The 27,992-nt window shown below is 41.3% G+C and overlaps 3 protein-coding genes across 3 annotated transcripts; all 3 read left to right on the forward strand.

Annotated features, from left to right (window-relative positions):
• The first annotated feature begins 1,211 nt into the window (after positions 1-1,211).
• On the forward strand, positions 1,212-6,579 carry LPAR2 (lysophosphatidic acid receptor 2). The gene is made up of 4 exons (XM_086871258.1): positions 1,212-1,427; positions 3,202-3,944; positions 4,716-5,000; positions 6,319-6,579. The coding sequence occupies exons 2-3, from the start codon at positions 3,212-3,214 to the stop codon at positions 4,994-4,996; spliced, it is 1,014 nt and encodes a 337-aa protein (XP_086727384.1). The 5' UTR covers positions 1,212-1,427; positions 3,202-3,211; the 3' UTR covers positions 4,997-5,000; positions 6,319-6,579.
• Positions 6,580-7,289: 710 nt separating this feature from the next.
• LOC111943064 (pre-B-cell leukemia transcription factor 4-like) lies at positions 7,290-22,136 on the forward strand. Its single transcript, XM_086871259.1, has 9 exons — positions 7,290-7,791; positions 8,905-8,978; positions 9,573-9,868; positions 11,255-11,445; positions 14,603-14,738; positions 16,352-16,478; positions 18,084-18,169; positions 19,104-19,175; positions 21,296-22,136. The coding sequence occupies exons 1-9, from the start codon at positions 7,571-7,573 to the stop codon at positions 21,377-21,379; spliced, it is 1,287 nt and encodes a 428-aa protein (XP_086727385.1). The 5' UTR covers positions 7,290-7,570; the 3' UTR covers positions 21,380-22,136.
• Positions 21,302-27,992, forward strand: DSN1 (DSN1 component of MIS12 kinetochore complex). Its single transcript, XM_086871257.1, has 11 exons — positions 21,302-22,464; positions 22,547-22,592; positions 22,868-23,104; positions 23,628-23,701; positions 24,092-24,164; positions 24,911-24,998; positions 25,689-25,748; positions 26,601-26,672; positions 27,451-27,583; positions 27,694-27,781; positions 27,870-27,992. Exons 1-11 carry the CDS (start codon positions 22,303-22,305, stop codon positions 27,956-27,958), a joined length of 1,122 nt encoding a protein of 373 aa, XP_086727383.1. The 5' UTR covers positions 21,302-22,302; the 3' UTR covers positions 27,959-27,992.

Below are 27,992 nucleotides of genomic sequence, written 5' to 3' on the forward strand. Positions count from 1 at the left end.
GGAGGAAGAGGAAGAGGAGGAGGAAGAGGAGGAGGAGGAGGAGGAGGAGGAGGAGGAGGAGGAGGAGTTTATGGAAAAGAAGAAAGGAAGAGGAGGAGGATGAAGAGGAGGAGGAAGAGGAAGAAGAGGAGGAAGAGGAGAAAGAGGAGGAGGAGGAAGAGGAGGAGGAGGAAGAGGAGGAGGAGTTTATGGAAAACAAGAAAGGAAGAGGAGGAGGACGAAGAGGAGGAAGAGGAGGAGGAAGAGGAAGGGGAGTAGAGGATTGGATCAGAAATGCCGGGAAAAGGGAAGAGGAGGAGGAAGAGGAAGAGGAAGAGGAGGAGGAAGAGGAGGAGGAGTTTATGGAAAAGAAGAAAGGAAGAGGAGGAGGAGGATGAAGAGGAGGAAGAAGAGGAGGAAGAGTAATGGATTGGATCCAAATCCCAGAAAAAAAAAGGGAAGAGGAGGAGGAGGAAGAAGAGGAGGAAGAGGAGGAAGAGGAAGGGGAGTAGAGGATTGGATCCAAAATCCCGGAAAAAGAAAGGAGGAGGAGGAGGAGGATGAAGAGGATGAAGAGGAGGAGGAGGATGAAGAGGAGGAGGAGGAAGAGGAGGAGCGGATTGGATTGAAAATCCCAAAAAAAGAAGGGATGAGGAGGAGGAGGAAGAGGAGGAGGAAGAAGAGGAGCGGAATGCATCCAAAATCCCCCAAAAAAAAGAAGGGAGGAAGAGGATGAAGAGGAAGAAGAGGAGTAGGGAATCACATCCAAATCCCAGCGGTTTTTCCCAAAAAAAAAAAGAAGGGAAGAGGAAGAAGAGGAAGAAGAGGAGGAGGAGGAAGAAAACGGGATGGATCCAGCCGGGAATTCCCAAATCCCCGCAGTTTTCCCCCAAAAAAATGGGAATTCTTTGAGGCCGAGTCAGTCTAATCCCAAATCAAATTGAATCTTCAAAAATTTATTAATTAAAGGCAATTAAAATCAATTAATCCAATTTATCCCCCGATTTATTCCCCTTTTTAATCCCCAAAATTCCCCAATTTAACAGCGGGAATTCCCAATTTAATCCCAAATTTGGGAAAATTCCCTTTTTGAGATAATTCCCACCTGGAATTCCCTTAAAAAAAACCCCTAAAATGGGAATTTCTGGGAATTTCCCGATTTTTTCAAGGATTTCTTGGATATTCCCAGCTCCGGATCCCGGAATTTTCCCTGGATCGGGGATTTTGGATTCCCGGGATCGAATTTCAGGCCCCGCCCGGGGGCGGCTCCTGGCAGGAATTTTTTTTTTTCCCCTTCCCGGATTTCTCCGGGAGCCTCCAACTCGATTTTATCCCCCCCAAAAATAAAAATAAAAACCCAAAAGGAATTTTTTGGGAATTTTTTCGGGTTTTTTTCCAACCGCTGGAAATGGGAATTTCCCCCCTGGAGCGCCGCGTGCTGATCCCAGGTGAGAATTCCTTGGAATTTCGGGATTCCCAAAATAAAAATTCCCCCTCTGGATCTTTCCGAATGGGGGAGGGGAGGAAAAAATTCCCGGGAGAGGAAGGGGGGGAAAAAAAATGGGAATTTTGGGGTTTTTTTATGGAGTTTTTCCCGCTGGGTTTTTGGGGATTTGTTGGGAGGAGAATTCCAAGAATTCCAAGAATTCCAGGGTTTTTTTCCCCCCCAACCCCTGCGGGACTGAAGGAGGAGGGGAGGCCCTTCCTGGGTTGGTTTTTTTTTGGAAAAAATGGGATTTGGGAAGGATTTTGGAGGATTTTGGGGGGGAAGGAGCTTCCGGGGGGGAGGGGGAGGGGAATTCCCAAAGGGGAGGGAAAATCCCGGGAAAAAAGGGAAATTCCTCAAGGGAAAACCCCAAAATCCCTGGAAAAAAAAACCCAAATCCAAGGGGAAAACAACCCCAAAATCCCTGGAAAAAAACCCCAAAATCCCTGGAAAAAAACCCCAAATCCAAGGGGGAAAAAACCCCAAAATCCCTGGAAAAAACCCCAAAATCCCTGGAAAAAAAACCCCAAATCCAAGGGGAAAAAAACCCCAAAATCCCTGGGAAAAAAAACCCAAATCCAGGGGGGGAAAAACCCCAAATTCCAATATTTCTTCCATTTTTTCCAATATTTCCTCCAATTTTTTCCTTGTTTTTTCCATTTTCTTCCCGTTTTCCCCATTCCCCCCATTTTTTCCCCATTTCCCCCCAATTTTCCCTTTTTTTTCCCCATTTCCCCCCAATTTTCCCTGTTTTTTCCCCATTTTTCCCCATTTTTTTCCCATTTTTCCCCATTTTCCCCATTTTCCCCCATTTTTCCCTGTTTTTTCCCCATTTTTTCCCTGTTTTTTTCCCCATTTCCCTCCATTTCCCCCCATTTTTCTCCCATTTTTCCTTGTTTTTTTCCCCATTTCTTCCCCATTTTTCCCCATTTCCCCCCATTTTTTCCTTTTTCCCCCCATTCCCCCATTTCCCCCCGTTTTTCCCCCCATTTCCCCCCATTATTCCCCATTTTCCCCATTTTTCCCCATTTCTCCCCATTTTTATCCCATTTTTCCCCCATTTCCCCCATTTTTCCCATTCCCCCCCATTTTTCCTTGTTTTTTTCCCCCATTCCCCCCCATTTTTCCTTGTTTTTTTCCCCGTTTCCCCCCATTTTTTCCCCATTTTTCCCCATTTTTTCCCCCATTCCCCGCATTTCTCCCATTTTCCCCCATTTTCCCCCATTTTTTCCCCATTTTTCCCATTTCTCCCCATTTTCCCCCCATTTTTCCCTGTTTTTTCCCCTGTTTCCCCCCATTTCCCCCCATTTTTCCCCCATTCTCCCCATTTTTCCCCCCATTTCCCCCATTTTTCCCTCCATTTCCCCGTTTTTCCCCCATTTCCCCCCATTTTTCCCCCATTCCCCCCATTTTTTCCCCATTTTTCCTTGTTTTTTTCCCCATTTCTCCCCCATTTTTCCCCATTTCCCCCCATTTTTCCCCATTTCTCCCCCATTTTTCCCCATTCCCCCCCATTTTTCCCCATTCCCCCCCATTTTTCCCCATTTTTCCCCATTTTTCCCCCGTTTCCCCCCATTCCCCCCCATTTTTCCCCATTTTTCCCCATTTTTCCCCATTTTTCCCCCCATTTCCCCCCATTTCCCCCCATTTTTCCCATTTCCCCCCATTTTTCCCCATTTCCCCCCGTTTCCCCCCATTTTTCCCCCCGTTTCCCCCCGTTTCCCCGCTCCCCGCAGGCCCCCCGCCATGAAGCACTGCTTCTACAACGAGACCCTCGGCTTCTTCTACAACAACAGCCGCAAGGAGCTCAGCCCCCACTGGCGCCCCAAGGACGTCCTGGTGGTGGCCCTGGGCCTGGCGGTCAGCGCCGTGGTCCTGCTCACCAACCTGCTGGTCATCGCCGCCGTGGCCACCAACCGCCGCTTCCACTACCCCATCTACTACCTCCTGGCCAACCTGGCCGCCGCCGACCTCTTCGCCGGCGTGGCCTACATGTTCCTCATGTTCCACACCGGGCCTAGAACCGCCCAGTTGTCCCTCAAGACTTGGTTCATCCGGCAGAGCCTGCTGGACACCAGCTTGACCGCTTCGGTGGTCAACCTGTTGGCCATCGCGGTGGAGAGGCACCGGACGGTGCTGACCATGCAGCTCCACAGCGAGATGTCGGCGCAGCGCGTGGTGGGTTTGATCTTCTCCATCTGGGCGGCGGCGTTGTTGTTGGGGTTGATCCCGTCCTACGGTTGGCACTGCCTGTGTTCCTTGGAGAGCTGTTCCAGGATGGCGCCGCTCTACAGCCGGAGCTACCTGACCTTCTGGGCCGTGTCCAACCTGGCCGTGTTCCTGGTGATGGTCGTGGTCTACGGGCACATCTTCGTCTACGTCCGCAGGAGGATGGCGCGCATGGCGCGGCACACGGGCGCGCACCCGCGGCACCGCGACACCGTCATGGCGCTGGTCAAGACCGTCACCATCGTGCTGGGTGCGTGGTTAATTAGGGGTTAATTTGGGGTTGGTTGGGTTGGTCATCATCATCATTGGTGGGTCATTAATTAGGGATAATTAGGGGTTGATTGGGTTGGTCATCATCATTCTTGGCTGGACATTGTCATCCTTGGTGGGTTGGTCACCATCATCCTTGGTGGGCTGGTCGTTGTCATCCTTGGTGGGTCATTAATTAGGGGTTAATTAGGGGTTGATTGGGTTGGTCATCATCATCCTTGGTGGGTCATTAATTAGGGGTTGATTGGGTTGCTCATCATCATCATCCTTGGTGGGTCATTAATTAGGGGTTAATTAGGGGTTTGTTGGATTGGTCATCATCATCCTTGGTTGGTCATCGTCATCCTTGATGGGTCATTAATTAGGGGTTGATTGGGTTGCACATCATCATCTTTGGTGGGTCATTAATTAGGGGTTAATTGGGTTGGGTTCCCATTTTTTTTCCCATTTTTCCCATTTATTTCCCAATTTTTCCCCATTTTCCCCATTTCTTTCCCCGTTTTTTCCCATTTTTCCCATTTCTTTCCCCATTTTCCCATTTCTCCCATTTCTATTCCCGTTTTTTCCCATTTTCCCCATTTCTTTCCCCGTTTTTCCCATTTTCCCATTTCTTTCCCCGTTTTTTCCCATTTTTCCCATTTCTATTCCCGTTTTTTCCCATTTTCCCCATTTCTATTCCCGTTTTTTCCCATTTTCCCCATTTCTTTCCCCGTTTTTCCCGTTTTTCCCCATTTTCCCCCCGTTTCTCCAGGCGCTTTCGTGGTTTGCTGGACCCCGGGCCAGGTCCTGCTCCTCCTGGACGGGCTGGGCTGCCAGAGCTGCGACGTGCTGGCCGTGGAGAAATACGTGCTGCTGCTGGCCGAAATTAACTCGCTAATTAACGCCATCGTTTACTCCTGGCGGGATAACGAGATGAGGAGCACCTTCCGCCGCATCCTCGGCTTCCCGTGCCAGCGCCGCGCCAAATACGCCGCGCCCGAGCCGGGGCTCGGCTCCCACTACGGAAACTTCACCGTGGATTCTTCCATTTAGGGAGGTGCGGGATTTTTGGGGGATTTTTTTGGGAATTTTTGGGGATTTTTTGGGGATTTTTTTGGGATTTTTTGGGGATTTTTTTGGGATTTTTGGGGGATTTTTTGAGAATTCTTTGGGGAATTTTTTGGGATTTTTGGGGAATTTTGGGGGGATTTTTTGGGGATTTTGGGGGGATTTTTTGGGGATTTTTGGGGATTTTTGGGGGATTTTTTGGGAATTTTTGGGGATTTTTGGGGGATTTTTTTGGGAATTTTTCAGAATTTTTTGGGACTTTTTGGGGATTTTTGGGGATTTTTTTGGGATTTTTTGGGAGTTTTTGGGGATTTTTTTGGAGTTTTTGGGGATTTTTTGGGATTTTTTGGGGATTTTTGGGGATTTTTGGGAATTTTTTTTGGGATTTTTTGGGGGATTTTTTGGGGATTTTTTGGGAATTTTTGGGAATTATTTGGGATTTTTTTGGGAATTTTTGGGAATTTTTTGGGAGTTTTTGGGTATTTTTGGGGAATTTTTGGGGGATTTTTTGAGGATTTTTTGGGAATTTTTGGGGATTTTTTGGGGAATTTTTGGGAATTTTGGGGTGATTTTTTGGGGATTTTTGGGGGTTTTTTTGGGATTTTGGGGGGATTTTTTGGGAATTTTGGGGGGATTTTTTGGGGATTTTTGGGGGATTTTTTGAGGATTTTTTTGGGATTTTGGGGGATTTTTTTTGAGTTTTTTGGGGGATTTTTTTTATTTTTTTTAAATTTTTAAAAATTTTTTTGGCGATTTTTGGAGAATTTTGGGGGGATTTTTGGGATTTTTTTTTAATTTATTTTTTAGGGATTTTGGGGAATTTTTTTTTAATTTTTTAGGAATTTTTGGGGATTTTTTGGGAATTTTTGGGGGATTGTTTGAGGATTTTTTGTGAATTTTGGGGAATTTTTGGGGAATTTTTAGGAATTTTTTTTTTAATTTTGGGGGATTTTTTTTTTATTTTTTGGGGATTTTTGGGGGGTTTTTGGAGGATTTGGGGGGGGATTTTTGGGGATTTTTTGAGGATTTTTAGGGAATTTTTGGGGGAATTTTTTAGGATTTTTAGGGAATTTTTGGGTGGGATTTATTTCAAATTCATTTTATTCTTCTGGGAATTTTGGGGAGGAACTTTTTTGATTTTTAAAATCTTTTTGTGAAGTTTTTTTTATTTATTTTTTTTATTTTTAGGAGTATTTTTTTGTTTTCTTTTGGAATTTTTATTTTTTGGGGGGGGGTAGGAATTTTTTTTTAATTCGTTTTTTATTATTATTATTATTATTATTATTTTTTTATTATTTATTTCCCAGATTTTTTTTTGGGTGCGGCCCAAATTTTTCCTTGGGGAAAAACCACATTGGAGCAAAGATCGGGAAACTGAGGAAAATTCCGGACTCCTGGCGCTTCCAGCATGGAAAATTCCCTGGAAAACTCCCGGTGGATCACGGATAAAGCGATTTTTTGGGAATTTTGGAGCATCCTGGAGCGCTCCACATCCCAATTTTCCCTGGAAAACTCAAGGATTTGTGGGACACCCTCGGAGCAGAATTCCCATTAAAGACTGCTTCTAACCCCGGAGTCGTTTTTCCTTGGAAAAAAAAAAATTCAGGAATCCTCCGGGAATTTGGGAATTCCGAGATCAGGATTTTTCCCGGGAAAATCTCCAGAATCCCGGGATTTGGGAATGCTGAGAAAAATCCGGATTTTCCACTCTTTTCTTCCCCTGATCCTGGAAAATTTCCGTTCCCTTTCTGGGAATTCCGAGGGATCCCTGGGGTGGAACCAGGTGAATTTTCCCAGCTCGGCCGCGGAATTCCTTGGAATAATCGGGATTTTTCCCGATTCCATGGGATTTTTCCAGGCAAAACTGAGGTTGAACACCCAAACCCGGAGCGCAGCGTTCCCTCCAAACCTGGAATTGCTCCCAGTGGGAATTTTTAAGCTGAAATTCCTTAATTTTTCCCTTTAATTCCTTCATTTTTCCCTTTAATTCCCTCATTTTTCCCTTTAATTCCTTCCTTTTTCCCTCTGTTTTAATCCCAAAATTCGGTTCCAAGCTCTGCTTGGGTGGAATTCAACACCGGAGCCTCAAAATGAGCCAAAACGGGGCTGTGAGCACAAAAATTCTCAGGTTTTTGGGTGGAAAAAGGGGAAAATCGGGGAAAATCATGGATAATCATGAGCTGGGGGCGTGGCCTAACGATGTGGGCGTGGCTAAGGTTGCTATGGAGACGTCATGACGTTTGGGCGCGGTCGTGAGAGCGGAAATTGCGCACTGGGGGCGTGGCCATTGCCATAGCGGGAATATCCGCCCCAATAAAGAGGCGTGGTTTGCGCTGTGGGCGTGGCCAAACTCAATGGCGGGAAGGGCGTCCGTCACGTGAAGGGGCGTGGCCTGTGGGCGCGGCGGGAAGGGGCGTGGTTATACCTGGGCGTGACCACAAAGGCGGCAGCGCAGGGGGGGTTTGGGGGGGGGGCGGCTCTGTGGCCGCGGTGTCGGCGCGGCTCCTGTCGCGATTTGTCGCGATTTGTCGCGCCGGGCCCGCGGATCCAGGCCCGCCCATGGAGGCCGCGCCGCGGTTGATGCCCGGGGTGGCCATGCCGGGGTCTCTTCCGCCAGCGCCTCCCTCCTCTGCTGCCGGCAGCGGGGAGCCGCCACCCTCAGGGCCACCCTCAGGGCCACCCTCAGGGCCACCAGCGGGGCCACCCCAGCACGACACCGGCGATGTCCTGCAGCAGATCATGGCCATCACCGACCAGAGCTTGGATGAGGCCCAGGCCAGGTACGGGAAAGGGAGAGCGGTGATGGGGACCGGGGAGAGCGGGAACGCCGTGACTCAGCGTGGGGACACCGAGGGGACACCGAGGGGACACTGAGGGGAAACTGGGGGGACACTGAGGGGACACTGAGGGGACAATGAGGGGAAACTGGGGGGACAATGAGGGGAAACTGAGGGGAAACCGGGGGGAGATTGAGGGGACATTGAGGGGAAACTGAGGGGACACTGAGGGGACATTGAGGGGGAATCGGGAGGAGATTGAGGGGACACTGAGGGGAAACTGGGGGGAAACTGAGGGGAAACTGAGGGGACACTGAGCAAGAACCGAGGGGACACCGGGGGGACACTGAGGGGAAACTGAGGGGAAACTGGGGGGAGATTGAGGGGACAGTGAGGGGAAACTGAGGGGAAACTGGGGGGACATTGAGGGGAAACTGAGGGGACACCGGGGGGACACTGAGTGGAAAGTGGGGGAACACTGAGGGGAAACTGAGGGGACACCGGGGGGACATTGAGGGGAAACTGAGGGGACACTGAGGGGACAATGAGGGGAAACTGGGGGGACACTGAGGGGAAACTGAGGGGACACTGAGGGGAAACTGGGGGGAAACTGGGGGGACACTGAGGGGACAATGAGGGGACACCGGGAGACACTGAGGGGACATTGAGGGGACACTGAGGGGACACCGGGGGGACACTGAGGGGAAACTGGGGGGACAATGAGGGGACACTGAGGGGACACCGAGGGGACATTGAGGGGACACTGAGGGGACAATGAGGGGAAACTGGGGGGACACTGAGGGGACACCGAGGGGGAATCGAGGAGACACTGAGGGGGACATTGAGGGGACACTGAGGGGACACTGAGGGGGAATCAAGGGGACATTGAGGGGACACCGAGGGGACATTGAGGGGACACTGAGGCCATTCCCAGCCCATTATCCTTCCAGAAAAAAAACGAGGTTAAACCCCAAAAAAAACCTCCAAAATTCCCATTTCCCCCTGGATTTTCCCATTTTTTCCAGGATTTTTCCTCACCTGTCCTTCCCGCCGCGTGAGCCCGTTCTGGAGCTTTTCCCATGGATTTTGGGGCTGATTTTTCCATGTTTTCTGCAGGAAGCACGCCCTGAACTGCCACAGGATGAAGCCGGCCCTTTTCAGTGTCCTCTGTGAAATCAAGGAAAAAACAGGTTTGGATTTCTCCTTTTTATTCCACTTTTTCCCTCAAATCCTCGTTTTTCTCCTCGTTTTCCCTCCCATTCCGCTTTATCCCAATTTTCCCTCACGGATTCTCCAATAAAAGTTATGATTCTTTCATTCCTTTAGGCTGAAACTTGAATTTTTTGGTTTTTTTTTTTAAGGGAGAAAAAGGAAAATTTTGGGGTTGTTTTTACGGGAAAATTCCAAGATTTGGGAGTTTTATTTTTTATTTTTTTTTCTTTAGGAAATTCCCTCCAAAAGCTGGAAAAATTCAGATTATTTTCCTTTTCCTAAAAGGGATTAACTAAAAATCGTGATTAATTAATTGATTCGTTATTTATTTATTTTTAAACTTTAAATTTTAATTTTTACTCTTCTTTTGAATTTCAATTTAACTTTAAAAACACCATTTTGTTTCCAAACCTTTTCTCCTCATCCCTCCCTCTTCCCCCTCCCCGACACCAAAACGAAGAAAACCCCGAATTTCCTCCCCATAAACACCAAACCCTCCGGGTTTTTTGGTTTTTTTTTAATTTTTCCCCTCGTTTTTCCTGATTTTCCCTGTTTTTCCCTCATTTTCCCAGCTCTGAGCGTGCGTAACCTCCCCGAGGAGGAACCCCCTGACGCTCAGCTGATGCGCCTGGACAACATGCTGCTGGCCGAGGGCGTGGCGGGGCCGGAAAGAGCCGGAAAAAACCGGGAAAAAACGGGAAAAGGCGCGGAAAATTCCGGAAAAGAGCCCGGAAAAGTGGGAGAAATCCCTGGAAAAATTGGGATTGGGGGTTGTCCACACGAGCACGGCATCGAGCACTCGGATTATCGCGCCAAGCTGGCGCAGATCCGACAGATTTTCCACTCGGAGCTGGAGAAATACGATCAGGTGATTTGGGGTTTTTTGGTTTTTCCTCCCCCAAAAAAAAATTTGGGGTTTTTTTTTTGGGATTTTTGGGATGTTTGGGAGGGGATTTTTGGGGGGTGAGGGGGGGAAAAGGGAGTTTGGGGTTGGTGGGGGTGAAAGGAGGGGGAATTAATTGATTAAAGGGGAATTAAGGGGGAAATGAGAGGGAAAATCTGTGGGAATTAAGGGAAAAATTAAAGGGAAAATCTGTGGGAATTAAAGGGAAAATCTGTGGGAATTCAAGGAAAATCTGTGGGAATTAAAGGAAAATTAAAGGGAAAATCTGTGGGAATTAAAGGGAAAAATTAAAGGGAAAATTCGTGGGAATTAAAGAGAAAATTAAAGGGAAAATCTGTGGGAATTAAAGGAAAAATTAAAGGGAAAATCTGTGGGAATTCAAGGAAAATCTGTGGGAATTAAGGGAAAAATGAAAGGGAAAATCTGTGGGAATTAAGGGAAAATCTGTGGGAATTCAGGGAAAATTAAAGGGAAAATCCATGGGAATTAAGGGAAAATCTGTAGGAATTAAAGGAATAATTAAAGGGAAAATCTGTGGGAATTCAGGGAAAATCCTTGGGAATTAAAGGGAAAATCCGTGGGAGTTAAGGGAAAAATTAAAGGGAAAATCTGTGGGAATTAAGGGAAAAATTAAAGGGAAAATCTGTGGGAATTAAAGGAAAATCCGTGGGAATTAAAGGAATAATTAAAGGGAGAATCTGTGGGAATTAATGGAAAAATGAAAGAGAAAATCTGTGGGAATTAAAGGAAAAATTTAAGAGAAAATCCATGGGAATTAAAGAGAAAATTAAAGGGAAAATCTGTGGGAATTAAAGGAAAAATTAAAGGGAAAATCTGGGAATTAAAGGGAAAATCCATGGGAATTAAAGAGAAAATTAAAGGGAAAATCCTTGGGAATTAAACGAAAAATTAAAAGGAAAAATCCGTGGAAATTAAAGGAATAATTAAAGAGAAAATCCGTGGGAATTAAAGGAAACATGAAAGAGAAAACCTGTGGGAATTAAGGGAAAAATTAAAGGGAAAATCTGTGGAAATTAAGGGAAAATCCGTGGGAATTCAAGGAAAAAAATTCTTCAAAAACCAAAGAAAATTCTTCAAAAATAAAAGAAAAGCCTTTAAAAACCAAAGGAAACAAAAGGAAAATTAACAAAAAACCACCCAAGGCAACAAAACCCCATCAAACCCCCACCCTAAAATCCCATTTTCGGTGCCGTTTCCTAACGACGACGCCATCAATTAATTTTTTTAAAATTTTACTTATTTTTTTTTTTTTTATTTTTTAACGAATCCCTCTTAACTTTCCCAATTTTTTCTTTATTTATAAAATCCTGGGAATGTTGTGGAGGGCAGGCCTGCAGCGAGTTCACGGCGCACGTGCTGAACCTGCTGCGGGAGCAGAGCCGCACGCGGCCGATCGCCGCCGGCGAGATCGAGCGCATGGTCAGCGTCATCCACGGCAAGTTCGGATCCATCCAGGTGCAGCTCAAGCAGAGCACCTGCGAGGCCGTCATGATCCTCAGGTCCAGGTTCCTCGACGCCAGGTGGGACACAAATCCAAAAAAACAACAATATTGGGGGCAAAAACACGGATTTTGGGGGAAAATCTGAATTTTTGGTGAAAAAATCTGAATTTTTGGTGGGAAAATCTGAATTTTCGGGGGGAAAAATATGGGTATTGGGTGGGAAAATGTGAATTTTTGGTGAAAAAATCTGAATTTTCAGTGGGAAAATGTCCATATTTGGTGGAAAAATGTGAATTTTAGGTAGGAAAATGTGAATTTTCGGTGGGAAAATGTCCATATTTGATGGAAAAATGTGAATTTTCGGTGGGAAAATGTGGATATTTGGTGGGAAAACAAATTTTTCTGGTTGGAATATGGGTTTTGGTAGAAAAACGTGGATATTTTTGGGTTGGAATGTGGATATTTGATGGAAAACATGGATATTTGGTGGATAAATGTGATTTTTTTGGGTTGGAATGTGGGTTTTGGTGGATAAATGTGGGTTTTGGTGGATAAATGTGATATTTTTGGGTTGGAATGGGGGTTTTGGTGGAAAACCTGGATATTTTTGGGAGGGCGTCATCCACGGCAAGTTGGGCTCCATCCAGGTGCAGCTCAAGCAGAGCACCTGCGAGGCCGTCATGATCCTCAGGTCCAGGTTCCTCGACGCCAGGTGGGACACAAATCCAAAAAAACAACAATATTGGGGGCAAAAACACGGATTTTTGGGGGAAAATCTGAATTTTTGGTGAAAAAATCTGAATTTTTGGTGGGAAAATCTGAATTTTCGGGGGGAAAAATATGGGTATTGGGTGGGAAAATGTGAATTTTTGGTGAAAAAATCTGAATTTTCAGTGGGAAAATGTCCATATTTGGTGGAAAAATGTGAATTTTAGGTAGGAAAATGTGAATTTTCGGTGGGAAAATGTCCATATTTGATGGAAAAATGTGAATTTTCGGTGGGAAAATGTGGATATTTGGTGGGAAAACAAATTTTTCTGGTTGGAATATGGGTTTTGGTAGAAAAACGTGGATATTTTTGGGTTGGAATGTGGATATTTGATGGAAAACATGGATATTTGGTGGATAAATGTGATTTTTTTGGGTTGGAATGTGGGTTTTGGTGGATAAATGTGGGTTTTGGTGGATAAATGTGATATTTTTGGGTTGGAATGGGGGTTTTGGTGGATAAATGTGATTTTTTTGGGTTGGAATGGGGGTTTTGGTGGATAAATGTGATTTTTTTGGGTTGGAATGGGGGTTTTGATGGAAAAGGTGGATATTTGGTGGATAAATGTGATTTTTTTGGGTTGGAATGGGGGTTTTGGTGGATAAATGTGATATTTTTGGGTTGGAATGGGGGTTTTGGTGGAAAACCTGGATATTTTTGGGAGGGCGTCATCCACGGCAAGTTCGGATCCATCCAGGTGCAGCTCAAGCAGAGCACCTGCGAGGCCGTCATGATCCTCAGCTCCAGGTTCCTTGACGCCAGGTGGGACACAAATCCCAAAAAAAAAAAATGTTGGGTGGGAAAATGTCGATATTCGGTGAAAAATCTGAATTTTTGGGGGGAAAATCTGAATTTTCGGTGAAAAAATCTGAATTTTCGGTGAAAAAATGTGAAATTTCGGTGGGAAAATCTGAATTTTCGGTGGGAAAATGTCCATATTTGGTGGAAAAATGTGAATTTTTGGGGGGAAAATATGGATATTTGGTGGGAAAATCTGAATTTTCGGTGAAAAAATCTGAATTTTCGGTGGGAAAATGTCCATATTTGGTGGAAAAATGTGAATTTTCGGTGAAAAAATCTGAATTTTCAGTGGGAAAATGTCCATATTTGGAGCAAAAATGTCCATATTTGGTGGAAAAATGTGAATTTTCGGTGGGAAAATGTGGGTATTGGGTGGGAAAATGTGAATTTTCAGTGGAAAAATGTGAATTTTCAGTGGGAAAATGTCCATGTTTGGTGGAAAAACGTGAATTTTAGGTGAAAAAATCTGAATTTCCGGTGGGAAAATGTCCATGTTTGGTGGAAAAATGTGAATTTTAGGTGGGAAAATGTGAATTTTCGGTGAAAAAATCTGAATTTTCGGTGAAAAAATGTCCATGTTTGGTGGAAAAATCTGAATTTTTAGTGGGAAAATATGGGTATTGGGTGGGAAAATGTGAATTTTTGGGGGGAAAATGTCCATGTTTGGTGGAAAAAACTGAATTTTCAGTGAAAAAATCTGAATTTTCGGTGGGAAAATGTCCATGTTTGGTGGAAAAATCTGAATTTTCAGTGGGAAAATGTCCATATTTGGTGGAAAAATGTGAATTTTCGGGGGGAAAATGTCCATATTTGGTGGAAAAATGTGAATTTTTGGTGGAAAAACCTGAATTTTCGGTGGGAAAATGTGGATATTGGGTGGGAAAATGTCAATATCTGGTGGGAAGACAAATTTTTCTGGTTGGAATGTGGGTTTTGGTAGAAAAACGTGGATATTTGATGGAAAAATCTGGGTATTTTTGGTTGGTTTAGTATTAATTTATTGAATATTTACATATTAATGTAAATGTTCTGACACGAGTAATGTTATTACATTTAATATTAATTTTATTTAATTTAAATGATTGTATATTGAATTATACAATTAAATAATATTTAATTGTATAATTATAAATTAATAAAGTTTAATTAATATTATAATATTATAGTTTATATTATATTATAATTAATATATATGATTTTATAACCTAGTAGATTATAAAATACATATAATATATATTAAAATATATATAAATTACATAGAAAATACATAAAATATTAAATTTATTTTTTAAACTTAATTACCAACCCAATATACATAATTATAATTATATATGATTATATAACATATTAAATAGACTATAAAATATATATAATACTATTAAAATATATATAAATTACATAGAAAATACATAAAATATTAAATTTACCTTTATAAACTTAATTACCAACCCAACCACCACCCACTTAAAATTCCCTTTACCACCAACTCAATTAATTTCAAATTAAAAACTCCTTTCCCAATTAACAAATTAATTTAGCACCTCCAAAACCCCATTATTAACCATTATTAATTAATAATAACATCAATTAATGCTATTATTATTAATAAATTATTAATTAATGAATTAACAATTATTAATTTTAATTTTTTTTCTCATTTTTTAGGCGGAAAAGGCGAAATTTCAGCAAACAAGCCACGGAGGTGCTGAATGAATATTTTTATTCTCACCTGAGCAATCCCTACCCCAGCGAAGAGGCCAAAGAGGAACTCGCCAAAAAAGGAGGAATCACCGTGTCCCAGGTGGGAAAAATTCCCGGGATTTTGGGTCAATTTTCACCCTTTTAATAAAAATTTAGGTTTTTGCTAAAAGCAGGAAATTTTAGCTTTTATTTCTGTTGGGATTAATGGTGAAATTTTTAATTTTTAATTAGAAATTTAGGAATTGTTGTTGGAGATTCTTATGGGATTGCTGCTGAAATTCCAAGTTAAATTGTGGCTGGAATTTCTGTTGGGAATTCTGGGATTCTCACGGGAATTTCTTGTGAAATGATCGCTGAAATCCTGGAATTCCATGTGAAATGATCACTGAAATCCTGGAATTCCATGTGAAATGATCACTGAAATCCTGGAATTATCCCTGAAATTATCAATGAAATCCTGGAATTCTCACTGGAATTATCAGTGAAATCCTGGAATTCTCACTGGAATTATCAGTGAAATCCTGGAATTATCCCTGGAATTCCTATCAGTGAAATCCTGGAATTCTCACTGGAATTATCAGTGAAATCCTGGAATTATCCCTGGAATTCCTTGTGAAATTAGCACTGAAATCCTGGAATTCTCACTGAAATTATCAATGAAATCCTGGAATTATCCCTGGAATTCTCAGTGAAATCCTGGAATAATCCCTGGAATTATCACTGAAATCCTGGAATTCTCACTGGAATTCCTATCAGTGAAATCCTGGAATTCTCACTGGAATTCCTTGTGAAATTCTCACTGAAATCCTGGAATTCTCGCTGGAATTATCAATGAAATCCTGGAATAATCCCTGGAATTATCAATGGAATCCTGGAATTCTTGCTGGAATTCCTTGCTAAATTCTCACTGGAATTCTCAGTGAAATCCTGGATTTCTCGCTGAAATTCCTTGTGAAATGATCACTGAAATCCTGGAATTATCCCTGGAATTCTCACTGAAATCCTGGAATTGTCACTGAAATTATCAATGAAATCCTGGAATTGTCACTGGAATTCCTTGTGAAATTCTCAGTGAAATCCTGGAATTCTCACTGAAATTATCAATGAAATCCTGGAATTATCCCTGGAATTCCTATCAGTGAAATCCTGGAATTCTCACGGGAATTCCTTGTGGAATGATCGCTGAAATCCTGGAATTATCCCTGGAATTATCAATGAAATCCTGGAATTCTCACTGGAATTATCAGTGAAATCCTGGAATTATCCCTGGAATTCCTATCAGTGAAATCCTGGAATTCTCACGGGAATTCTCACTGAAATCCTGGAATTCTCTCTGAAATTCCTGTTGAAATCCTGGAATTCTCACTGGAATTCCTTGTGAAATTATCAATGAAATCCTGGAATTATCCCTGGAATTCTCACTGAAATCCTGGAATTTTCTCACTGAAATCCTGGAATTCTCACTGGAATTATCAATGAAATCCTGGAATTCTCACTGGAATAATCCCTGGAATTCTCACTGGAAAAAACCCCAAAAAAAACCCCAAAAAAACCCAAAAAAACCCCAAAAAAACCCCCAAAAAAACCCCAAAAAACCCCAAAAAAACCCCAAAAAAACCCCAAAAAAACCCCAAAAAACCCCGAATATTTTGGGGAATTTCTCCTTCCCATGGGAATTTTTTTTCCCAAATTTTTTTGGGGGATTTTTCCCAGGTTTCCAACTGGTTTGGGAACAAGAGGATCCGCTACAAGAAGAACATGGGCAAGTTCCAGGAGGAGGCGAATATTTACGCCGCCAAAAGCGCCGCGGACGCCGCCGCCGCTTCCTCGCCAAATTCCGGTGATTTCGCTTTATTTCTGTTTATTTCCCCTTTATTTCTGTTTATTTCCCTTTATTTCTGTTTATTTTCCCTTTATTTCTGTTTATTTCTGTTTAATTTCATTTTATTTCCCTTTATTTCTGTTTAATTTCATTTTATTTCTGTTTATTTTCCCTTTATTTCTGTTTATTTCTGTTTATTTCTGTTCAATTTCATTTAATTTCTGTTTATTTCTGTTTATTTTCCCTTTATTTCTGTTTATTTCTGTTTAATTTCATTTTATTTATGTTTATTTCTGTTTATTTTCCCTTTATTTCTGTTTATTTCTGTTTATTTCTGTTTATTTCTGTATAATTTCATTTTATTTCTGTTTATTTTCCCTTTATTTCTGTTTATTTCTGTTTATTTCTGTTTATTTTCATTTTATTTATGTTTATTTTCCCTTTATTTCCCTTTATTTCTGTTTATTTCTGTTTAATTTCATTTTATTTCTGTTTATTTTCCCTTTATTTCTGTTTATTTCTGTTTAATTTCATTTTATTTCTGTTTATTTTCCCTTTATTTCTGTTTATTTCTGTTTATTTCTGTTTATTTTCATTTTATTTATGTTTATTTTCCCTTTATTTCCCTTTATTTCTGTTTATTTCTGTTTAATTTCATTTTATTTATGTTTATTTCTGTTTATTTTCCCTTTTTTTCCGTTTATTTTCCCTTTATTTCCCTTTATTTTCCCTTTATTTCTGTTTAATTGTTTATTTTCTGTTTATTTCTGTTTATTTTCCCTTTATTTCTGTTTAATTGTTTATTTTCAGTTTATTTCTGTTTATTTTCCCTTTATTTCTGTTTATTTCGCTTTATTTTTGTTTATTTTCCCTTTATTTCTGTTTATTTCTGTTTTTTTCTGTTTATTTCTGTTTATTTTCTCTTTATTTCCCTTTATTTCTGTTTAATTTCATTTTATTTCTGTTTATTTTCCCTTTATTTCTGTTTATTTCTGTTTAATTTCATTTTATTTCTGTTTATTTTCCCTTTATTTCTGTTTATTTCTGTTTTTTTCTGTTTAATTCCATTTATTTTTGGTTTATTTCTGTTTATTTTTCCTTTATTTCTGTTTTTTCTGTTTAATTCTGTTTATTTTCATTTTATTTCTGTTTATTTTCCCTTTATTTCCCTTTATTTCTGTTTATTTCTGTTTAATTTCATTTTATTTCTGTTTACTTTCCCTTTATTTCTGTTTTTTTCTGTTTAATTCCATTTATTTTCGGTTTATTTCTGTTTATTTTCCCTTTATTTCCCTTTTATTCCCTCTTTATCCCATTTTATTCCCTTTCTAAATCCCTTTTATTCCCATTTTATTCCCATTTTATTCCCCTTTTTATCCCCTTTTATTCCCTATCTAAATCCCTTTTATTCCCATTTTATTCCTATTTTTATTCCCTTTTATTCCCTTTCTAAATCCCTTTTATTCCCATTTTATTCCTATTTTTATTCCCATTTATTCCCATTTTATTCCTATTTTTATTCCCATTTATTCCCCTTTCCATCCCCCTAAAAAAACCCATTTACCCCTCCCCAAAATTTCCTTTATAAACTCAATATTTTCAATATCTTTTTGATTTTTCCAGCTTCTTCTGGCTCATTTCAGATGCCAAATCCCGGGGATTCCTTCCTCAACCTTCAATCCTTGACCTCCTACCAGAGCCCTCAAAATGTGAGGAAAAAACCTGGAAAAATGGGAAAAACTGGGAAAAAAAATCCCAAATTTCTGCCCCTGGATCCCAGAGGAATTCACTCATTCCCATTTTTTAATTCCAATTTTAATATTTATTTCAAATTTTGTTGTGGTTTAAATTTCCTGGTTTTTATATTTATTTCAAATTTTGTTGTGGTTTAAATTTCCTGGTTTTTATGGGGGCAAAAAAAATCTGAAATTCTCCTTGGAATTAGGAGTGAAATTTTATATTAAATATTAAAATTTACATTGAAAGAATTCCCATGGAAATCTTCATCCTCAAATCCAGGAATTCCTGCTGGGATTTCTCCAATTCCCAAAAATAAAATCCCAAATTCCACATTAATTAATCTCCAATTCCCAAAAAAAATCCCAAATTCCACATTAATTTATCTCAAATTAATTAATCTCCAATTAATTAATCTCCAATCAATTAATCTCCAATTAATTAATCTTTGCTAAGGTTCCCTCAGTTCTTTATTGGGGTGGGAAATTCCCGTTTTAGGAATTCCCAACTTGGTTTATTTTGATTTTTTTGCCTTTTTTTTGCCTCTTTTTCCTGGGATTTTACAAATTCCCAATGAAATTCCTCCTGAAAGATTTCCCACCCCAAATTCCCATCCTCAAATCCAGGAATTCCTGCTGGGATTTCTCCAATTCCCAATAAAAAATCCCAAATTCCACATTAATTAATCTCCAATTCCCAAAATAAAATCCCAAATTCCACATTAATTTCCACATTAATTAATCTCCAATTAATTAATTTCCACATTAATTAATCTCCAATTAATTAATCTTTGCTAAGGTTCCCTCAGTTCTTTATTGGGGTGGGAAATTCCCGTTTTAGGAATTCCCAACTTGGTTTATTTTGATTTTTTTCCCTTTTTTTGCCCTTTTTCCTGGCATTTTGCAGGTGGATTCCCTGCACCGCGTCCTGCACCCGACGGGGAGGTTCCAGCCTTTGTTCTCCACGCAGCGCCTCGATGTAAATTGGGATTTCATTCCTAAATCTCAGCAATAAATCTGATTTCTTATTTTCATTTTATTTTTCTTTTCTTTTTCATTTATTTTCATTTTATTTTTCTTTTATTTTAATTTTATTTTTCATTTATTTTCATTTATTTTTCATTTATTTTCATTTATTTTTCTTTTATTATCATTTATCATTCATTTATTATCATTCATTTTTCATTTATTTTCATTTATTTTCATTTATTTTCATTTATTATCATTTATTTTTCATTTATTATTATTTATTTTTCATTTATTTTCATTTATTTTTCATTTATTTTCATTTATTTTTCATTTATTTTCATTTATTTTTCATTTATTTTCCATTTATTTTCATTTATTTTCTTTCATTTTTCATTTATTTTTCATTTATTTTCATTTATTTTCATTTATTTCCATTTATTTTCATTTATTATTCATTTATTTTCATTTATTTTCATTTATTTCCATTTATTTTCATTTATTATTCATTTACATTTATTTTTCATTTATTTTTCATTTATTTTCATTTATTTTCATTTATTTCCATTTATTTTCATTTATTATTCATTTATTTTCATTTATTTTCATTTATTTCCATTTATTTTCATTTATTATTCATTTATTTTCATTTATTTTTCATTTATTTTCATTTATTTTCATTTATTTCCATTTATTTTCATTTATTATTCATTTATTTACATTTATTTTTCATTTATTTTCATTTATTTTCATTTATTTCCATTTATTTTCATTTATTATTCATTTATTATCATTTATTTTTCATTTATTTTTCATTTATTATTCATTTATTTTCATTTATTTTTCATTTATTCATTTATTTTCATTTATTTTCATTTATTTTAATTTATTTTTATTATTTCCCCCAGCAAAGCCAATATTGGTATAAGCAAAGAATTTGGAAAAATGGGATTTAATTGATCAACTTTTAAATCTTTAATTATAATTATATATATTTATACATTTATATATTTTTATATCTATATAATTAAAATATTTAATATGATTTTAAATATATTCTATCTTATAAACAACTTTAATAATAATATACTAATAAAATATATTATATAAGTCATAATATATTAATTAAAAACTACATTATCCTCTATATTGATATTTAAATATATAAATTACAAACACATACTTAATATTTTTTAAAATACTGAGTTTTAATTATAATAATTTTACATAATAAATTAGTTTTGCATTATAAAATATGTTCTAAATTAATTTTACATTGTAAATTAATACTCAAACGTTTTGCATTATAAATTAATATTCTAGGTTAAATCAAAGTGTATTAATTGACATTAAAATTTATAAATTAAATATGCAAATAAGGAAAAAGGAAGTTTTTTTGGGATATCTATTAATTAACATTGAAATTTATAAATTATAAATATGCAAATAAGGAAAAAGGAAGTTTTTTTGGGGGGGGATATCTATAAATTAACATTAAAATTTATAAATTATAAATATGCAAATAAGGAAAAAGGAAGTTTTTTTGGGGGGGGATATCTATAAATTAACATTAAAATTTATAAATTATAAATATGCAAATAAGGAAAAAGGAAGTTTTTTTGGGGGGGATATCTATAAATTAACATTAAAATTTATAAATTATAAATATGCAAATAAGGAAAAAGGAAGTTTTTTTTGGGATATCTATAAATTAACATTGAAATTTATAAATTATAAATATGCAAATAAGGAAAAAAGAAGTTTTTTTTGGGGGATATCTATAAATTAACATTGAAATTTATAAATTATAACTACAAAAATAATGGAAAAAGGAAGGTTTTTGGGACAATAAATATAAAAACAAGAGAGAATAAGTTTTTTTTTGCTTTATCTATAAATTGACCCTGAAATTTATAAATTGCAAAGATACAAATAAAGGAAAAATGAAGTTTTTTTAGCACAATAAACATAAAAACAAGAGAGAATAAGTTTTTTTTTGGGGATATCCACAACCTGCACACTTTCCTTTTCAAACCACCCTCACTTCCAAACGCACAAACATCACCTAGAGTTAATTTCTCGAGGATTTAATGACAATAAAAATTAATTAATTACATTTTAATATCCCCACAGGCCAACGGCAGCTGGCAGGACGCTGCCACCCCCTCATCCATCACCTCCCCCACCGGAGACCCGGGAAGCGACGCCTCCAATTAAAACATTTTTTTAGGACCTTTTTTAACGAGAGGAGAGAGGTCAATTAGCGTTAATTAACCGAAGTTGCAAGAATTATTGACTCACAATTAATTAATTACCTCAGAAGAAGCCAATAGATTGCGATGGCAGCGACGCCTCTACCTCTCACCGACTTCTTGGCCCCGCCGGGGACCTGAAATTGTTTCCGACTTCATTTCGCCTCAGCAAATTCCGCTTTATTTTAAAAAGGAAAAACTCCACTGATTTCCACACGAAGAAAATAAAAAGTCTCGGCGTTCGTCTCCAGTTTTACAGCGGAAGAAAACGGATTTATTTTCGTTTCCGACCGGTTTGTTTGTTTTTTTTTTTACTCTGGGATTTTCTGTTCTAAGTGAATAGTTCCAGTTCAAGCCTCCTCCCCGTATTGTAATTGTATGTTCTCTGTATTGTAATTTTCTATAGGGAATTCAGCTTTTTCTTAACTAATTTAGCTAATTAAAGAGAACGTTGCTTTACCAAACTTCCCACCGGATATCGCTCGCAGGTAGGATCTTCTGCCGGTGTCGTTCCAAGGGATTTCTTAAATTCCACGGCTTTACTTTTTCTCATGAAAAAGTAAAAAAAAATAATAAAATCCCCCCAAATTCGCCACAAAACAGCCGAGAAACACCGGATTTCCCCATGGGAATTCGAGGGGGTTTTTGCCATTCTGGCGCTTTTCAGAGTCCGCCCCTTTCAGTTGAGATTTTATCAAAGAAAATAAACTTCCAAAGCCTTTTTTCTTTTTTTTTCTTTTTGGCCTTTTTTCTGATTTTTTTCCCCTCTCTCCGCGGGCGGGAGGCGGCCGAGGTTCGTGAGGGGTCGAAAAAGAGCGGGAACGTCGTGAGGGGCGAAAAAGGGCGGGAAGATCGTGAGGGCAGGAGCCGCCCCGCGCCTGCGCCGTGATGGCGGCGAAGCCGGAGGGGGCTCTGCGCATGCGCAAGACGCTGAGGGCAAGCGGGCGGCGGGAAACCGCAATGGCGGAGGCAGCGGCGGAACCCGGCGGCTCCCCCGGTCCGGCCGCTGCTTCGTCCTCACGGGGCTCGGCCGGGCCACAGGAGGGCGAGGTGAGAGCTGGAGGAGCCCGGTCCGGCAGGGGGAGCCGCGGGGCGGCCGCGCTTCCAGGCCTTTAAGGTTTTTTCCCCTCAGCGATGCCCCGGCGGACCCAGCCCTGAGAGCGGAGGGGCCGCGCCAGGTAAGGGCAGGGAAGGAAACCGCTGCTTTCGGTTTTGGGAGGAGTTGGTTGGGATTTAGGGAGGATTTGAGGTTTGGGAGGTGGGGATCCCCCTCAGATCCCCGCAGCGCTCCTGGTCCGCCCGCTTCAAAATAAAACCATAAAAACCGCCTTCAGCGCTCCGAAATCCTTGAAAAAAAAAAAACCATTTCCCCTCATAAAACCGAGAAATCCCGAGTGAGAAGCGCAGCCAGGGCACTTTCCCCTTTTTAAAATTTCGCCTCTTTTCCCCTCAGATCCGGACTCGGCAGCGGATCCTGAGGCGATTTTGAAGCTTCCCAGACAAGAGAAAAAGCCGAGCCCTTCCAGCAGGAAGAGAAGAGCCGAGAGCAGCCAAGAGTTGCTGAATTCCTCCGCTTTGTCCCCGGTCGCCGCCGCCCCTCAGGACAAAATCCGCTTCTGGCACCGCTCCGACCTCGAGCGGAGGCGATCCCGCCGCAAATCGCTGCCCCCAGTCCACCAGGACGTCACCGGTTCGTATTTCCAGGCTTAATTAACGCTTAATTAGCCTGATTTTTAATTAAAATCATTTTTTTGGGAGTGAGGATTGCGGGAGGTGCTGCGCTGAGCCTTCTGTCCCCTGAGGATTCTCTTTTTTTCCTTCGTTTTTGGTTCTTCTTTTAACCCAATTTTCAACTTAATTGTGGCTTCTCCTCTTTCTTCTTCCCATTTTCCCCTCTTCATCCTTAAATGTGACTTTTCCCCTTCATTTTTTCCCGATTTCCCCCATTTTTTACCCTTAAATGTGACTTTTCCCCTTCATTTTTCCCGATTTCCCCCATTTTTTACCCTTAAATGTGACTTTTCCCCTTCATTTTTCCCCGATTTCCCCCCTTAAATTCGATTTTTTTCTCCTCCTTTCCCCCTTCAATTTGATTTTTCCCACCTTTTTTTTTTCCCTGCTTTTCCCACTGCTGCTTTTTGGGGGAATTCTGGGTCAAATTCCAGCTGTTTATTTTTCTGAATTTCACCTTTTTTCGTTTTTTTTTTGTCCAGATTTGAGCCAATCCATCAGCCTGGAGCTTCCCGAAGTCCAACGTCTCTTCCTCCTCCTCCTTAACAGCTTCAAGGTAAATTCACCCAAAACCCTGGAATTCCCCCAAAATCCTGGGAATTTTTGGTCCTTCCACAGAAGGAGAAGTTCCTAAAAACCTTAAATTTACCCCAAATCCTGCAATGAACCCAAATCCTGCAATTTTTGGGGCACTTTTAAGGGCTGGAGCAGCACCTGAAAAACGATAAAATTCACCAAAATCATGGAATTAACTCAAAAAAATCCTGGAATTTACCAAAATCCCCACAAAAAAATTCCTTGTATTCCTTTCCCCGACCCCTTAAACACAAAAAAAAGCGAATTTGGGCTCATTTTTCTTCCCAAATCTTTGTTTTAATCCCCAGAAATTCGGGATTAAAGACAATTTTTCCCGTTTTTATTGGATTTTTCCCCGTTTTCCCCTCAGTTTTCCGCCCAGAAGTTGCAGAAGGATCTGGAAAAATCCGAAGGATTCGACCCCGAGGCTTTCGCTGCCAGAGGTGGGGATTTGGAACCTCCAAAATTCCCAAAATTTGGGGTTTTTCCCCCCTCCAAATCCCAAATTTCCAACCCCACAAAGGCGTGGGGGGGACCTCAAAAAGTTGGGAATTCGGGGAAGAAGCAATGGAGTTAATTAGGAATTAATTGGTAATTAATTGGTAATTAATTAATTGATTATTAATTAATAATTAACTGACTGGGGGGGGTCAAAAATGGTCCTGGATGCTCCCAATTCCCAAAAAAAAATTGGGGAGTTTGGGTAAAAAAAACAAAAAAAAAAGGTGGGAAATGACCATAAACGGTTGATCCTTAAATTCCATGAGAAAATAATTGAATTAATTAATAATAATTAAGAGTTAATTAATCATTAGATGATGGTTAATTGGGGGAGGGTCAGGGCAGGCCCCTGATTCCCAAGAAATTTGGGAATTTCGGCCCAAAAAAAAGAGAAAATGGAATTCATTAATAATTAATAAACTATAAAATAACTAATAAACAACATTAATAATTAATAACTAATTGATAATTAATCAGTAATTAATTAGGGGGAGGAACAACAACAAAAAAAAAAAGCCCTGAGGGATTCCTGGCTCCTCCAGACTCCTCAAAAATTCAGGAATTCGCCCAAAAACCATCAGGAAAACGAGGGCAAATCCCTAAATCCCGCAAAATTAATTAGCAGCTAATTAATTATGAACTAATTAATTACAGGGGGGGTTTCTAATCCTGGTTTTTTCCCCCCCAGTCCAGGTAAAAACCGAGGAATTCCGGCGGCTGCTCCAGAGGCTGCTCCTGGATGGGACCCTGGAGGATTGCGTGGAGCCGCCCCCGGGGTCAGGATTTGGGGCAAAATCCCCCAAAATTTGGGAATTTCCAGGCTGGGAGGGGCCAAAAATCCACGGAAATCCCAAAAAAAAAAAAAATTGGGAATTTGGGGATGGGTTTTGAGGCAATCCCGGAGCTTTTCCTGTGGGGATTTTGGCTGGATTTGCCCCAAAATTTGGGAATTTGCCCTGAAATTTGGGGATTTTTTGGAATTTTTTGGGTCCTTTTGGGAATTTTGGCTGGATTTGCCCCGAAATTTGGGAATTTTGGTTGGATTTGCCCTGAAATTTGGGGATTTTTTTGTGTTTTCTCTGGATTTGCCCCAAAATTTGGGAATTCTTTTGGAATTTTTTGGGTCCTTTTGGGAATTTTGGCTGGATTTGCCCCGAAATTTGAGGATTTTGGCTGGATTTGCCCTGAAATTTGGGAATTTTGGCTGGATTTGCCCTGAAATTTGGGAATTTTTTGGGTTTTCTCTGGATTTGCCCCGAAATTTGGGAATTTTTTGGAATTTTTTGGGTCCTTTTGGGAATTTTGGCTGGATTTGTCCCAAAATTTGGGAATTTTGGCTGGATTTGCCCCGAAATTTGGGAATTTTGGCTGGATTTGCCCTGAAATTTGGGAATTTTTTGGGTTTTCTCTGGATGTGCCCCAAAATTTGGGAATTCTTTTGGAGTTTTTTGGGTCCTTTTCCGCAGGGATTCCCTGGATTCGGCCACGGAGGCGTCCGTGGTGCAGATGAAGGAGCGCATAGCCAGGTGGGGACACCTGGGGACACCTGGGGACACACCTGGGGACATTTGGGGACACACCTGGGGACACCTGGGACACACCTGAGACACCTGGGGACACCTGGGGACACCTGGGACTCACCTGGGGGCATCTGGGGACACCTGGGACACCTGGGGACACCTGGGACACACCTGGGGACATCTGGGGGACATTTGGGGACACCTGGGACACACCTGGGGACATTGGGACACAGCTGGGGACACCTGGGACACACCTGGGACACCTGGGACACACCTGGGGACATTTGGGGACACCTGGGACACACCTGGGGATGTCAAGGCACACCTGAGACACACCTGGGGACATTTGGGACACACCTGGAGCAGGGAGGGCGCACCTGGGACACACCTGGGGGATTGAGACACACCTGAGACACAGCTGGGGACACCCTGGGGACATTTGGGGCACACCTGAGACACACCTGGGGACACCTGAGACACACCTGGAGTGGGGAAGGGACACCTGGGACACACCTGGGGACGTTTGGGACACACCTGGGGACATTTGGGACACACCTGAGACACACCTTGGGACACACCTGGGACACACCTGGGGACATTGGGACACACCTGGGACACACCTGGGGACATTGGGACACAGCTGGGGACACCTGAGACACACCTGGAGTAGGGAAGGGACACCTGGGACACACCTGAGGCACCTTGGGGACGTTTGGGACACACCTGGGGACATTGGGACACACCTGGAGTGGGGAAGGGACACCTGGAACACACCTGGGGACACCTGGGGACATTGGGACACACCTGGGGACATTGGGACACACCTGGGACACACCTGTCCCTGTCCTGTCCCCTCAGCATCTCCGGGGAGCTCCAGGCCTGGGATCGGCTCCTGGATCAGCACCAGCAGCGATCCCAGGAGGCCTCCAGGTGAGGAACCCCCCAAAATCCCCAAATCTCCCCAAAATCCCCAAATTTCCCATCCCCAAAATCCCCAAATTTCCCAAATTTCCCACCTCCAATCCCAAATTTCCCCCCTCCAATCCCAAAATCCCCAAATTTCCAATCCCAAAATCCCCAAATTTCCCATCTCCAATCCCAAAAATTCCCAAATTTCCCCCCTCCAATCCCAAATTTCCCATCCCCAATCCCAGAATCCCCCAAAATCCCCAAATTTCCCACCCCAAATCCCCAAATTTCCCCCCTCCAATCCCAAAATCCCCAAATTTCCAATCCCAAAATCCCCAAATTTCCCATCCCCAATCCCAAAAATCCCCAAATTTCCAATCCCAAAATCCCCAAATTTCCCATCCCCAATCCCAAAATTCCCATCCCCAATCCCAAATTTCCCCCCTCCAATTCCAAAATCCCCAAATTTCCAATCCCAAAATCCCCAAATTTCCCACCTCCAATCCCAAATTCCCACCTCCAATCCAAAAAAAATCCCAGATTTCCCATCCCAAATCCCAAATTTCCCAAAATTCCCTCTTCCAATCCCAAAAATTCCCAAATTTCCCATCCCAAAATCCCCAAATTTCCCATCCCCAATCCCAAATTTCCCAAAATTCCCTCTTCCAATCCCAAATTTCCCCCCTCCAATCCCAAAATCCCCAAATTTCCCATCCCCAATCCCAAATTTCCCATCCCCAATCCCCAAACCCCCCCAAAATCCCAAATTTCCCCGAAATCCCCGGATTTCCCCCCGCAGGCGCCTGGAGCAGCTCCGAGCCGGGAACCCCCCCTGGCCCCCTCCCCCCGATTCCCAAATTCCCTCCTCCAAACCCGACTACGGAGAGATCCTGGCCCGCCAGACGCCGCTCCTGCAATCCCTGCAGCTCCTGGTGAGGCTTTTTTGGGGCGAAATCCCCCGGTTTTGGGGATTTTCCGGGAATTTTCCGGGATTTTCCGGGACTTTCCGGAACTTTCCGCTGCGTTTTTCGGGGATTCCCAGGTGGACGAGGCCCTGCAGGCGACGAAGTTGGTGCTGGAGTTCCAGAAGGAGAGCAGGGAATACCTGAGGGACCTCTCGGAGCAGCTGGGTGAGTCGGAGAAACCCCGAAATCCCGGGAATTTCGGGGAGGGGAAAAACCGGGAATGACGAGGATTTTTCCCCCCCCCCACTCCCAGCTTCCAGAACTTTCCGGAATCTGCCGGGATCCCCCGCCCGGAGGCTGCTGCGGAGGAAACCCCAGCGGGCGCCGGCAGAGGAGGAATAAATAAAGGGAAAAAATGGGATTGTTCCCCAAAAAA

Source organism: Cyanistes caeruleus, chromosome 35, assembly GCF_971803275.1.
Source record: "Cyanistes caeruleus chromosome 35, bCyaCae1.hap1.1, whole genome shotgun sequence".
NCBI lineage: Eukaryota > Metazoa > Chordata > Aves > Passeriformes > Paridae > Cyanistes > Cyanistes caeruleus.